Source organism: Sparus aurata, chromosome 1, assembly GCF_900880675.1.
Source record: "Sparus aurata chromosome 1, fSpaAur1.1, whole genome shotgun sequence".
Taxonomy (NCBI): Eukaryota; Metazoa; Chordata; class Actinopteri; order Spariformes; family Sparidae; genus Sparus; species Sparus aurata.
In genome coordinates this window covers 6,214,900-6,229,638 of record NC_044187.1, presented here as the reverse complement: position 1 = coordinate 6,229,638, position 14,739 = coordinate 6,214,900, and the positions used below count along the sequence as shown (strand labels likewise).

The 14,739-nt window shown below is 42.2% G+C and overlaps 1 protein-coding gene across 1 annotated transcript in view; it reads left to right on the top strand.

The window, feature by feature from the left end:
• Window positions 1-14,739, top strand: part of LOC115587194 (B-cell receptor CD22-like) — a 64,201-nt gene that overhangs the window by 26,275 nt on the left and 23,187 nt on the right. Inside the window, exon 7 of the mRNA XM_030426886.1 lies at window positions 6,671-6,940. Within this exon, the coding sequence (XP_030282746.1) occupies window positions 6,671-6,940 (270 nt within the window). The remainder of the gene's footprint in view (window positions 1-6,670; window positions 6,941-14,739) is intronic.

Below are 14,739 nucleotides of genomic sequence, written 5' to 3'. Positions count from 1 at the left end.
AGCGGGTCGGCTCGGTGCGGAATGTAATTTGTGCTACTGTCGGAAAACGGTTCGGATGCGGTGACCCGTGCAGAACTCTTCGTGACCATTTTAATCCTCTAGCTAATTATCAAGCTAAATATCCAACATGCTAGTTAACGTCAAAAACTGCGGTTGAAGACGACGGTAAAATATTTCCTTTCTCTTACACTGGATTTATTTATGCCCGAATTTTTAAGGTGTGGCGGCTTTTATTTTGCCGTGGCGGTGCGCCACAGTCAATTACATGTAGGGGAAACCCTGAAAGGGAAAACCACAGAGAGGGAAAAACACACAGGAGAAACTGAAAAGCAAGAACAAGGGCATGATTTCAAAATAAAACCGGAAATACAACACAACAAAGAAATACAGAATTATAACAAAAACAAGATTTACCTTCATGTCTTTAGCATGTCAGTTTTTTTTTTATTTCCAAAATACTCATAGTGATTCCATGTTCATCTGTTCTTATCTAATGCCAACACATATATTGAAAATGTGTTCATGTTTTCTCCTCCAGATCCCGTGAGGGTCCCCTCTGTGTCAGTGAGTCCCTCTGCTGAGATAGTGGAGGGCAGTTCAGTGACTCTGACCTGTAGCAGTGATGCTAACCCAGCAGCTAAATACACCTGGTACAAGAACAAACGAAATGCAGACCGTCAACCTTTCAGTAAAGAACCACAGCTTCACTTCGGCTCCATCCAGTCCTCTGACTCTGGAGAGTATTACTGTACAGCTGAGAACGAGCTGTGGGGGAAGATGTCTAAATACATCTCTATTGATGTGAAATGTGAGTAAAATGTAGTCAATTTAAAAAGCATCATGCAGCTGATGACAACCTTTTAAAACTTTATTACCCAGTCAGGTGTTTTGCTGATGGTGCACTTTCTCCAGCTCTGCCTGTTTCACCTTCACAGTCTGCTGCTGTTGTTCACTGAGCAGCTACAGTAGATGATGAAATGATGTTTGATTTACAAACTGTTTCCAGATCTGCACAGATGTTCATTGATCCAGAAAACCACCTCTAAAGTTTCAGATGCTGCCACACATAAATACACATCCAACATGTAATGTGTCCAGAGTCCTGTTATCAACTCTGTCTCTGAGGAATGATGTTCATAGTAGTTCGTCTCACCAGATACGTGAAAACATAATTGCTGACTGGATTTGATTACAAGGCAACTTTTTTAGTTTTGTAGAAAGTGATAAAATTACAGAACCAACATCATCAGTTTGTACCATAAATTCACTGGAGGACACCAATGCAGAGGAAGCTCTGACTGCAACAAAGAAAATATAATATATATTGTTTTTGTAGCTTGTGCTAACCAAGAATGTAATATCATATATAATTAAAGCTGCAAGCAGCGATGAACGGGCCCTTGCAGTCCACGCACGTCGGGCTGCGGCTCCATCGGAGAGCGCACTCACCTGTTACTTGCATGTGATGTTGTAGTGTATGATGTTGAGAAAACAGGCAGAATGTCATGTAAATCGGATGACATTTTTCTGACTTCCTGTGTAAAGTGGGTGGCGCTGTGGATATGATACAGTTTTGATGCATAGACATATTCATGGCCACACCCTCTACATATGTGAGCACTTTGGTTGAGATGGGAAATTGCTGGTTGAAGTTATAAGGAATTGATGGCGATAATCGAAATTGACCACACCACCACGGCCGCCAGGTTCGACGGAGATGAAAAGTTTTGATAACTTTTCATCTTCAAGGACTGAGGATGAAACTGAGTGAATGTAAAGTCTGTGGTGTGAAATCACAATGTGGTAGGAGGAGTTTGTTAAAGTACGAGGCATGGGAAAGAGTCAAAATGGCAACGAAAATCAAAATGGCCGACTTCCTGTTGGAGTGACAGTTTGGTACCGTGGATGTTTTTAATGCGCCTAGTGATGATACATGTGCATACCGAATTCTGTTCATGTATTTGCATGTAGGAGGCAGTAGAGTCCCCCGGTAACATCTTTGTCAGCTATCCTCAGGAGAGCATTGTCAATGATTCTACAAAGTTTTGTGTTAATCCTACCAACAGATGTTGGTCATTGCCCAAAATGTTGCACACAGCCTCAGGGGCTCATGGGTAAATACAGGGTTCGTACGGGTGCTTGAAATCCGTGAAAGTGCTTGAATTTCAATGTTGTATTTTCAAGGCCTAAAAAGTGCTTGGATTTTAGTTTAAGTGCTTGAAAGTGCTTGACATTATAACTCTTTCACAAAATTGAGATGGACTGGATAGTTTGCTTATTACAAGGAGAAATAAAATCGGTAAGAAAACCGTATGTGGAGATGTTTCCTCCTGGGCTCCGCTGAGCCTCTCTGCGACCTGCCAGTCTGTGTGACCCCGCCCCTTTCGAAGGGCAACAGCAGGATATGACAAAATACCGGGAGGCTGCTGTTTTAACAAGCATTGGCTTGAAAATTATAAGTACAAACAATGGTTATGACGAGGACCGAATCAAAGAGTAGCGTCATGCAAGGTCTGCAAAAAAGATTTGCAGGTGTGTGCAGTGGGAGAGTCTGCGCTCTAAAGTCACATGACATGTAAGTGAAGACTTTTTGAGTAACTTATGCCAACACTGCACGTTAACACTTTGTTTATGCTAACCGCTAACGTTAGCTAAACCATAACAAGCTAAAGAATAATTAGCGGACCATTAATCACGTTACGTGACCTCGTTAAGTTAGCGCCTGACTGTCTGTGTGTGCAGTCTATGGCCTGTGTCGCTGTGTGTGTGTATCGTCACACATGCAGCCTGGTAGCTGAGTAGAAGGTGGAATTTGATGCAATTTGGACTGATGACACGTTCAATATTAATAAACTTTGATTAATAAGTGAACAGCTCTCTGTGCAGCACAGAGCATCTCTCCTGCTGCTGACAGCCAGTCAGCAGACGAGTCACTCACACTGGTGAACAGCAGAGCTAAAGTGCCAGAGTCAGAAACTGACTGTTCAGTTTGTCTCTGTGACGTCACACCAGGCACTGACGTCAGTCAGAGCTTGAAGTGTGAAAAGGGAATGTTCACTTTTCTCCACTTCTCATTACTTACTTCTAATAAAGTAAATTAGATGGCAAGCCAAGACTTCTTACAGATAGGTGACACATTTTGACAGTCAGTGCGTTTACATGACACTCAAGAAAACCGAATTACTGCGTTAGTCTGACTATGAACGGATTTTTAAGATGCATGTATACACCTTAGTCTGACTAAAATCGGACCGGATCGGATTTCTCATAGTCGAATTACACCACGTAGATTATTCGATTGAAAGTCGCATTACTCCTGCATGTATACGTTTCCAGCGGATCGGATCGGATTTTGCGTTCTGCGCAGGCGCGAGATTTTTTCCCCGGGGCCGTGAGCCGGAAGTAGACGGACGGCGACGGCGGCTTTCCTCCGAAATCACCGCAAGAAAGAGCGCCAGAGTGCACCTAGTTTGTGTAATTATCATGTACACCATATACGAAGTGTACAAAGATGTAGCTTCGTCTCGCTCTTCGTACGCCATCTTTCTTGAATGCCGAGGCAGCTGGTGACGTCAAGAGGTCAGCAGGAGGTGTTTCTGTTACCACTAGTTGAAATGGGTACAGCGCCACCTAGCGTACCGGGGTATGACATGCTTTCGGCCAGTAATTCGATTTTCTCACTGGCATGTATACTCGGATAATTGCAGTTGTCCGATTGAGCAGCATAGTCGAACTATGACTGTAATCTGACTAAGCTGTACATGTAAACGCACTGACTGTTGGGCAAGTTACTCCAAACACGTAATGCATTATTTATTACTTGTTACTGTAATTTCAGTAACTTTATTACATTGTGATATTACTGTATTCTAATTGGGACAGTACATATTCTTAGAATGCATCTACATTGTATTGAAAGTTTTTGAAACACACACATTGATTTTCAGTGTAGCCTAAATCTGTTCATGGGGCAGAAAGTGGTCATACATCTCAAAATGTTCGATGTTAACACTCAAATTCAGTTTGGGCAGACCTTTCAAAAACAGCTGGTTTTGTGTGTGTGTGTGTGTGTTTTTGGGGGGGAGCCTACATTGTAAGGCCCTTTGGCTAATGTTTATTGTGTTTAACAGAAGTTTTTGTATGTTTTATCTGGATACAAACTGATGTAACACAGACTGACATTATGTCGCTATATTTATATTACAGTCAGTAGCTCAACAGCACCAACCTGTTGAGGCAATAATAGCTTACCCTGTCATTGCTCGCCTGGACGGGGATCTTGCTCACAATTTTTATAAAAGACGGAGAATCCACTGTTGAAAGTGGCAGCATGTCTTTGACAACATACTCTGCCACCAGTCTCCTCGCTTCTTGAGGTTTAAGCATCGCAGAACGGGAGAATGTTTTTTTCTCCGCTCTCATCCTCAGTTTGCTTTCTTTTGGTTACTAGCTTAATGTTAGTGTGACACCGCTCTAGATGTTTCGTTAAATGACTTGTGCTACTTTGCGAGGTAGAGAGATCTTTTGGTTTTGCACACAAAATGCACTTAACTATAATGTTCTTCACATCCTTCCAGTCATCTTCTCCTCGATCAGTAGTTCTCTAGCATTATATGCGTTATAACGCGCGTTACTGAGATTTGTACAGAGTAAAATATTACCTTTTTTTGTTTTTGTAATGCCTTACATTACTGTGTTACAGCAAAAAGTAATGCATTACAGTAATTGCATTACTTTTGTAACACGTTACTCCCAACACTGCATTCTGAAACATAAAGATCTATGTCAAAAAAGGAAATTACAGGGTGCTCTCAGTCTCTCATTGTCTCGGTGCGAGTGGCTCGCCAAGTGGCTTCCCTTTTTTTGGATAAAACTTTGTGTTCTCCTTTAATTTCTAAACTTCTTGCTATTATGAAACACGATTTTAGATGTTCGCAGCATAATACAATGTACAAAAATTAGTGTATATATTCCTGTAGATATGTTTTTTACCCCAGCAATAAGGTGCTGGAAAAATTTGAAAATGACCCTTAAAAGTGCTTGAAAAGTGTTTGAATTTGACCTTGAAAAATGTGTACGAACCCTGGAAATAGTGTGTAGATATGCATCACTTCCTGTTTGGAACGAAATCTGCTGGAAGTTGTTATTTGATAACTTGAGTATCGTTTGGACTATCATCATTCTTTTGACAACTTTTTGTCAGGAGGGTCCACAGACGCTTTGTTCAAAGGTTGGTGCAAATCAGTGAAATTGCCAGGGAGGAGTTCGAAAAAGTATTTTTGCGACATTTCCCAAATTTGCGGAAAAAAACGGTAGGCAGAAGTGGGCGTGGCCTATGTCACAAGATTCAGCACAATTCAGGGTTTTTGAATGTGCGATAAAGTATATGGGAGTTAGAAGCCAAAACACACTTTCTTTGATTAGATCGCCACTTAGTGGTGGAAGTTGACGGCGACAATAGATTATGACATTTTTCGCCAGGTGTGACGTTTATTCCAAGTTTGGTGAGTTTTGGGGTATCAGTGTGTATAAGGTGTTCAGGCAGTGAAAAATGTAATCATTTGGGACAAAAAAGTAGTCATTCGAAAAACAATAGCGACCTTGCAGGTTTCCTTGCTCGGGCCCTAATAAACAATTGAATATCAAGTTTCACTGAGAAAACTCATCTGCATCCCAAAATTAAATGTATCATGTTTTCTCCTCCAGATGCTCCAAAATCTGCCACTGCATCAGTGAGTCCCTCTGCTGAGATAGTGGAGGACAGTTCAGTGACTCTGACCTGTTGCAGTGATGCTAACCCAGCAGCTAATTACACCTGGTACAAGGAGAAACAAAAACTGCTTCGAGGACAGAGAGGCATCTATGATTTCTCCTCCATCAGCTCTGAGGACAGAGGGAACTACTCCTGCAAGTCTGAGAATCAGTATGGAGAGATCATGTCCTCGTCTGTATCAGTCGATGTCCAGTGTGAGTACAAAATATAAGCAGCTCTGGTGTCCTGCTGACTCAGCTTAAGAGACATATGACTTGTAGCCACATTGAACCTGCTTCACATGTTTACACACATATCTCCAGATATAATGTGAATTTACTGGTAACTGTGGTCTATTTGTGTAGGTTGAAAGACGAGAGCTCTAAAAGGCAAAACACAAGTTTATGTTCACAGAACACATGAACTTAATCCAAAATGTAAATGTCTCTTCATCTGTGTTCATAGATGTTCAGTGTGAGTCACACATCCCTCCCAAATCATACATGCTAATATTAAAGCTAATATCAATGGTACATATCTCCAGAAAAATGTGTTTGTGTTTGTTGTTGGATATAAAGTTCCTCTGCTTTGCACATCAGGGTCACCAGATCTGTTCTTGGAAACATTTCATCAAACTTTCTTTTTCTTTTCTTTACAATAATTTACTCTATTACACTAACAACACATAACGAGCAAACTCTTACTACTTAGTAAACTAATATCCTTTCGTGCCCTTACTGCCAGGTTTTAAAGTTGCCCTAATATTGACTGAATGCTTTGAGTTCAAGTGATTTGCAAGATCATTTTTGCCTTTCCACAACTGACATTCTCCTCCTTCTTTGATGCCCCAACCTGAAGTTCATTGTCTAGTTTTCGTCTGTGAAAGTAACCTAACAAATCTGTACATCTCTCCTCCAGATGCTCCAAGACTTCCCTCTGTGTCAGTGAGTCCCTCTGCTGAGATAGTGGAGGGCAGTTCAGTGACTCTGACCTGTAGCAGTGATGCTAACCCAGCAGCTAAATACACCTGGTACAAGGAGAATGGAGATCCAGACCTTCAACCTCTCAGTAAAGAACCACAGCTTGTCTTCAGCTCCATCCAGTCCTCTGACTCTGGAGAGTATTACTGTACAGCTGAGAACGAGCTGGGGAGGAGGACGTCTGAATACATCTATATTGATGTGAAATGTGAGTGAAACACAGCTGATTAAATGTAACATTCATTGTTTTTTATGTTGTCAGGTCGCTGATATAAACTGGGCTGTGGGGTTTGTTGTCTGATTTTGTATAACTCTTTAATTTCTTGGATTCTTCTTGTTGCCTTTTTGAATTGTGGACTTTGATTAACAGCATTAGAGTTCACTTGTTGTTCCTTTACCTGCCTGTCTCTGTGAGCGTCTTGTTTTTGGGTCAATTTTTGCATAAATGTGACATTTTTCTGACTCCACAACCTTGTGGAAGTGTAACATTTAATTTCGGGACTTTCATTTTAACTCACTAACAATCAGACTTCACTTCCTGTTTCAGTGTCAGTCACCTGCTGTAGTTCACTGAGCAACTGCAGCAGATTTATACTTCTTTCTACCTCCTGATCTTCCTATGAAATAAAGTATTTAAAATGCTCTTTCAATTTATAATAATCTGTATTCATCTTTACAGATGCTCCAAAGCTTCCCTCTGTGTCAGTGAGTCCCTCTGCTGAGATAGTGGAGGGCAGTTCAGTGACTCTGACCTGTAGCAGTGATGCTAACCCAGCAGCTAATTATACCTGGTACAAGGAGAATGAAGACTCACCAAAAGCATCAGGACAGATCTTCACCATCACTGACTTCAGAGCTGAACATAGTGGGAATTATTCCTGTGAAGTCCAGAACAGAAGAGGAAGAAACAAAACCACCGTACATCTGACTGTGGCAGGTGAGTTATCTTCATTCACCTGCACACACACCTGTTTACTGCACCAGACCAGATTAACATGTTAATATGTAACAACTCATAACTGGTGCAGAGAAAATAACATTTCCTGTCTGCGTTCAGAGACAGTTTTTCTGTAGCTGTGTTCAGGGAGGAACCTCCATCATGTCAGAGGTGGAGGACTCTGACTGACTGATTAACAGACAGCATCACCTGGAAAAGTGATTTATTGATTCTCATCACATATCTGTGTGTATTTCTAGTGAATTCAACAAAGATAATGAACATCATCAGGTTGACTGTGGTGGTCTTGATGCTGATTCCTCTTCTTCTCCTGAGTCTGTGGATGAGGTGAAACAATCAGAATCCATCTGCTCTTTTGTTTTCTTCTTCAGACTTCATTTAGTTTTAGTGATATGAGTTTCTCAATGTGGAATTTTGTACTTGTTGTTGTTGTACTCGATCCAGGAAGAAGAAAACTCTGAGCTCCACCACTGAACCACAAGAACCTGTCGAGATGATAGAGGTGAGACAGAGAGAGAGGCCGTCTTGACAAACCTCCTCTATATCACAGTTATAATAACTTGGCTGATCTGATTTGATGTCGGTTCATGAACGAGGTCCTTTGAGCTTCATTTTGTCATCTCTCCTCATCAGTTGGACTCTTGTCCTGTTTATGAGGACGTCTCAGACTTCACTGCAGCACAGACAGAAGACACAGAGCAGCAGGAAGACATGCTGTGAAGTCCAGTCAGGTTAGAGACTCCTGCATCCAAAAAAACATCCTTACTTTAGATTTACAGTCACAGTCACAACTACAACTTTACACATGTGTTCTGTGATTGTCTTCAGATGCAGCTGAACCAGAGGCAGGATTCACCTGATGGACACAAAGAAGTACCACATTGAAATATCACAGAGGAGAGCGAGGCTGTGGAGGATGTGGGGGAAGTGGACACATTTACTTTCAGCTCCAAAAGTTTTCATGTTGAGTTTTCAGTAGCAGCAGCAGGTAGGAGTCAGCAGCACAGACAGTCAGCAGCAGCGTGTAGCAGGAAGTTTAGAAGAACGTGGAGTCGGCAGCTTCAACTGAATCATGTCCAGCTGTCAGACATGATTTATTGTTCAGATCAGCTTACTGCTTAAACTATGAGAGCTTATTTTAACCTGTACAGTCAGTTATATCATAGAAATTGATGTTAAACAAAATGTACTTTGAAATTCTACAGAATAATAAATAATATCTGAAAAGTGTCTGATCAGCTTCTGGGTTTTCACCTGTCCTGGCTGACAAAGCCAATAAAGTGTGTTCAAAGTGAGACAGTGAGCTGAGAGCATCACATTTTACTTCATGTACAGTTTATATTTTCACACATTAACACCAAACATAAGTCCAGTAGTAAAACACTTTGACAGATGTTACATTTTCCAATTATTTCTGCTGCTGAGTCAAATCAACAGCCAGCTTCCACAACAAGTGAAGGAGCTGTTGGACAGCTCTGTAGGTGAAACATTAGTGTGCAGAACGTTTAAACTTCAATTTTAAACTAATTATTCTTCTGTTAATGTTTGAGATCATTATTTGTTCACCGGATATCAAGACATTTGAATTCAACTCTGTCCTTTGGCTTATTCAAGATTCAAGATGTTTTATTGTCATATACACATAGTTTACACCGGGCAATGAAATTCTTAATTTGCGAGTTACCCGACACACAAAATATAATAACACAAAAATATTAAACATATTTATAAGAAAAAATATATAAATGACAGGCATGTTTGCATGTGCAAGTTCACATTCAGCAGAAGGCACTGAAGACATTGAGATATATTGAATATATACATTGGATATTGAATATGTACATAATGTAAATATAGTTCACAGTATTGAGTATAGTGCGAGTATACAGAGTTGTCATGAGACACAGTCATTCAGCAGCCTGATGGCCTGTGGATAAAAACAGTTTTTAAGTCTGGTTGTTCTGGCTTTCACGCTCCTGTAGCGTCTGCCAGATGGTAGCAGTGTGAAGAGTGTGTGCTGGGGGTGTGTAGTGTCCTTGGTGATGTTGTGTGCCCTCTTCGTAAGCCAGGTGTTGTCAATGTCCTGAAGTGATGGGAAGGCTGCTCCACAGATGTATTGTGCAGTTTTAATCACACGTTGGAGAGCCTTCCTTTCCTGTACTGTGCAGTTTCCAAACCCCACTGTGATGGAGTTGGTCAGGATGCTCTCCACTGTACATCTGTAGAAGTTTGTGGGGAGTTTGGTGGGCAGTCCAAATAGTACAGGTGCTGCAGAGACTTCCTGGCAATGTGCTGGGAGTTGTGAGACCAGGAGAGGTCCTCGCTGATGTTGGTGCTGAGGAATTTAAAAACCTTCACCCTCTCTACCTGTGTCTCACCGATGTGAAGTGGGCTGTGCTGGTCTCCCCTCCTCCTCGGGTCGATAATCATCTCCTTCTCTGCATTTAAGGAGAGATTATTTGTGTGGCACCAGGACACCAGCTGAGCCACCTCCTCCCTATAGTCTGTCTCCACCCCACCATTGATCAGTCCGATGACTGTTGCGTCATCCGCCAACGGATAATGGTGGTGTTGTGCTGGGTGGGGGCACAGTCGTAGGTGAAGAGGGTGTACATAAGAGGACTCGGCACACAGCCCTGGGGGGTCCCTGTGCTCACCGTCCTTATCTTTATTTCTCATGTCGTCACATTTTGTGTCCATAAGAATTAAATGTGCCACAGTTTAATGGTTCATTATGATGTAGAGGAAGGGGCTGAGGATGCATCCCTGTGGAGTGCCAATGTTTGTGATGATGCTGGCTGAAGTCCTAGTTCCAGTCCTGACAGACTGGGGCCTGCCAGTCAGAAAGTTTAGGAGCCAGTCACAGATGATGGGGTGCAGACCAAGTGTAGACAGTTTGTCGGTGAGTTTGTGGGGGATGACTGTGTTGAAGACGGATCTGTAGTCAACAAAAAGCATCCTGATGTAGGAGTTTATTTTCCAGGTGGGAGAGAGAATAGAGCAGAACAGCAGCAATAACATCTGAGGTGGACCTGCTGGGCCAGTAGGTGTATTGCAGGAGTCCAGTCTGAATGTGGGTCAGCACCACTCTCTCAAAACACTTCATAATGATTGGAGTGAGTGCTACTGGCCTGTAATCATTCAGGCAGGTGGGTGGGCTCCTCATGGGGAGGGGGACGAGGGGGGGTGATGTGCTGTAGGCCGGAGTCAGCAGTGGAATAGAAGCCGTCCAGCTTCTCTCTGTGCTGCCTTTTGGCCGCTGTAATGGCTTTTTCCAGTCCATACTTTGCAGCTTTGTACTCCGTCTCATTGCCTGATTTAAATACAAGAGAGCGGTCAAGCAGCATGTGATGTACCTGACTGTTACTCCAGGGCTTCTGGTTGGGAAACTTCTTGACTTGTATGGTGGGTATGATGTTGTCGACACAAGTGCTAATATACCCAGTCAAATACTCAGCATAGTCCTGTATGCTGACAGAAGAGTCCTCCAGAGTGGCTGCAGCTTTAAACACATCCCAGTCTGTCCAAGTATAACAGTCCTGCAGGATGCTCTCAGTGTCCGGGGTCCAGAGTTTGACTTGTTTAGTCACAGGGTTTGTCTGTTTCAGCCTTTGTCTGTGTGCTGGATACAGGAACAAAGAGATGAGGTCCGAGTGTTCAAAGTGTGGGTGGGGTGCGACCCTGTAGGCACTGCGTATACTGCTGTAAACATGATCCAGTGTGTTCTTATCATGGGAGGGAATGTCCACATGTTAATATTTAGAGAATACAGTCTTTAAGTTGCAGTGGTTAAAGTCGTCAGCGGCGATGAAGACAGCATCAGGATGAGCCGTCTCTATGGAAGTAGAATCATGTCATTAATCAAGAGCATAGATTTTCAGTTTGAGAGCATGATTTCATTCCTTTTCAGTGACACAGCTCCTTCGCGTGGTCAGACTTTTTCTCCTCATGGTCACATTTTGTGCTTGCATTCAAATTTCTTCTGCTTTCTTTCAAAATGTCTGCTTGAACTAAAAAATCACATGCCTGTGCTCACATTTCTCCTTCTTGCACACAAAAATGTCGCTCGCATTCAAATGTGCCCTCTGCGTGCTCAGATCTAATTGTCTGCGCGCTCAGATCTAAGTGCACGCACTCAGAACACACCTGCTCACAGGTCAAGTTCTGCTCTCAGATCTCTCCTCACAGATTTTTCTTGTGTATCAACACTGTCAACCAATAGAAGGCCGGCTACTGTTGACCAATCAGATTATACCCGCTTCTTTTCGGGTGCGTTCGCTGTACTTCAAGGAGCGTCGCATACGGGCGGGCACTCTTTCTACCGGGTTTATCTACATCATCCTCCAGGCTGTTAAATGTGGTGGTTCCCTTTATTTTATGACGACTTTTGGAATTAAATATCAGTTAATCAATACACGAGCACCCGTGCTTTTCATTACAATAGCTACATCAACATAAAGTAGAACAATAGCTGCTCTACGTTCGCCATATTAGCCAGCTACCCAGGCAGCGGGATATATCTTATATAGTATAAATACTGGAGGGTGAGCATGATCGTGGCAATAGTACAGCGGTTAAGAACTTCGCGTCACGTTGCTTTTTGCATCATGGGACGCTGGTTCGAGAAAAAATCTGAGCACGCGAAGGAGCTGCGTCACTGAAAAAGAATGAAATCATGCTCTCAAACTGAAAATCTATGCTCTTGATTAATGTAGCTGAACGGCCAGTCTGTGACTTTGTCTGAGAGCCAGGTCTCTGTGATGTTGTTGATCACTACTCTGAACTATGGACTCCTGAACTCAATCACTACCTGTGGTGCTTCATAAATTAGATGTCCAGTGTAAACAAGTCAAAATGAAGTTAGTGATAAAATGTGAAAATAAAGTAAATCTGAATGTAATGTAACATTCAGTGATGGAGGATAAAATGTTGTTTCAGGCTCCTGATTCAGTATCTCTGATGGTTCACTGCCCTCTAGTGGGGAAGTTTAAGTGTGGCACATTCAGGCTTCATCACTGTGAGTGCTTCCTCCTCTGTTTGCTTTAAAGGGTCAGTTCACCCAAATTACAAAAAGACACTTTCTCTCTTAGCTTCAGTGGTGTGTAGCCATGCAGATAGTTTTGTTCTGTTTCCCTGCACACTGTGAGGTTTGGCTGTTTTTTTTTAGATGTTAGGTGACACTTTTTTGATTTTATCCTGATCTACATGTTGGACACAGTTTATCAATCTGAACCACCTAAATGAGCCAAAATCATTAAAAACCATTGTGTGTCCTCATCAGATCCTACCAGTCTTCTTGAACTATGTGTGTTAAACACAACTTTAGTCTGGTGTGGGTGTTGACTGGCATTTGGCACGTCATGTATGTTAATAAGCTAAAGAGGAAGTACATCTAGTGGTTTAAGAGTGTGATATCGGTCTTCTGCTCACTGACAACTGAGGAACGGCTTCTTTCAAGACGACGTCCGTCTTCATTGTAAGTAGAATTGTTTGTAGATGTGACTGATACTGTAAACCTCCTGTGTGCATCATTATTTTATCTGCTGACATGTTTTATTGTCTCTGAAACCTCACAGAGAGATCAGAGGAGCAGATATGAGTTTAACTGCAGCAGTGAGTGGATTTGTCGTCTTCCTTCTCTCCGTGTCAGGTACAATTACATTTACTGCATTTAAAGAGGGAATCTGGACTTTTGCATGAAGTAGCTGTGTGCTCAGCACTTTTACACGCTGTAAACTGAGAATATTTTGGGTTTTCAGAACTTTTCCCTTCTCTTCCTGTTTAATGTGTTCTAAAGTCGACCCTGGCTGCAGAAGCAGCAGCTCATGTGGAGGACGATTAGTTTGTATCTGCAGCTACTTTTATCACAGTGAAGTTTTTTGGAGGGATATTGTTCTCACAGTAAAACCCCAAAAACTGACTGTACTTCTTGTATATGATCGTACATCCGCACCACTCCCTGCTAGTTCCGTTAGTGCTGTCTGACGTCAGTGTGATGTTTCCATGCTATATGCAGACAGAATATCATTCCATCATAGCTGCTTGAAGCAGTTTGACACCTCAGTGTTCTGCTTTTATTTTTGTAGTTTTCACACTTACCTCAGCAGCATCCTGATCACAGAGTGAACAGAGAGAACTGACCAAGAACAGCACAGACTCTAATAAATAATATTTCTCCTCTTATCCTGGTCAGTAAACTGCATTAAAGGTCACAGGTTCAATACATTCCTGTTCACTTCACTGCACCTTCAGCCTGGGTGCACACTGAGTTTAACTGTAGAAAGCATGTTCACATCTTCCACTCTTCCTTTGTTTGTGTTCATCCTGGTGTCATTCAGAAATAACATACAAAAGTCCAGTCCGTTCCGTTTTCTTTCCGCTCATCCATGAGGGTTGCGGGGATGTTGCTGCTTTTTTCCCCCTAAAGGGTTGCGGGGCTTACTGGGGCCAAATCCAGTTTTACTCAATGGGTACACTCTGGACGAGTCGCCAGCTCATCGCAGGAACCTTAGTGAGGGCAGAGGCCGCCACACAAGGTGCCAGCTGCACATCAGGAGCAATTTTGGGGTTCAGTATCTTACTCAAGGATACTTCGACATGTAAAGTCATACAAAAGTCAAAGTGTTATTTATTAAAAGCATTAGTTCAAAAGTGCATATTAAAGGGAAGTTAACATGTGGGTGGAGTAACATTATTATTTTGTGCAACGTTTCTTCAGCATCTCAGAAAAGTGTGTAAAATATGTTTTTGTTAATTTTCTGTGTGGACGACTTTTTGTTGACACATGATTAAGAACTGTTGATGACAGTAATTAGTCTGATAATCGAGGATTTAGAAGCACATCCATGTTACCTTTCCTCCACATCATATTGGTAGTTTGATCACCTTTTGTCTTATTAACTGATTGTTAACTGAAGTTATTCAGTGTCATTGTGTTTTCTGATGTTCTCTGTGTTACAGTGATACAGGGTCAGAATGGCTGGGGAGTGACTTACAGCTCTACTGAGATCTGTGCCTTAAAAGGATCAACAGTGGACATGAGCTGCACC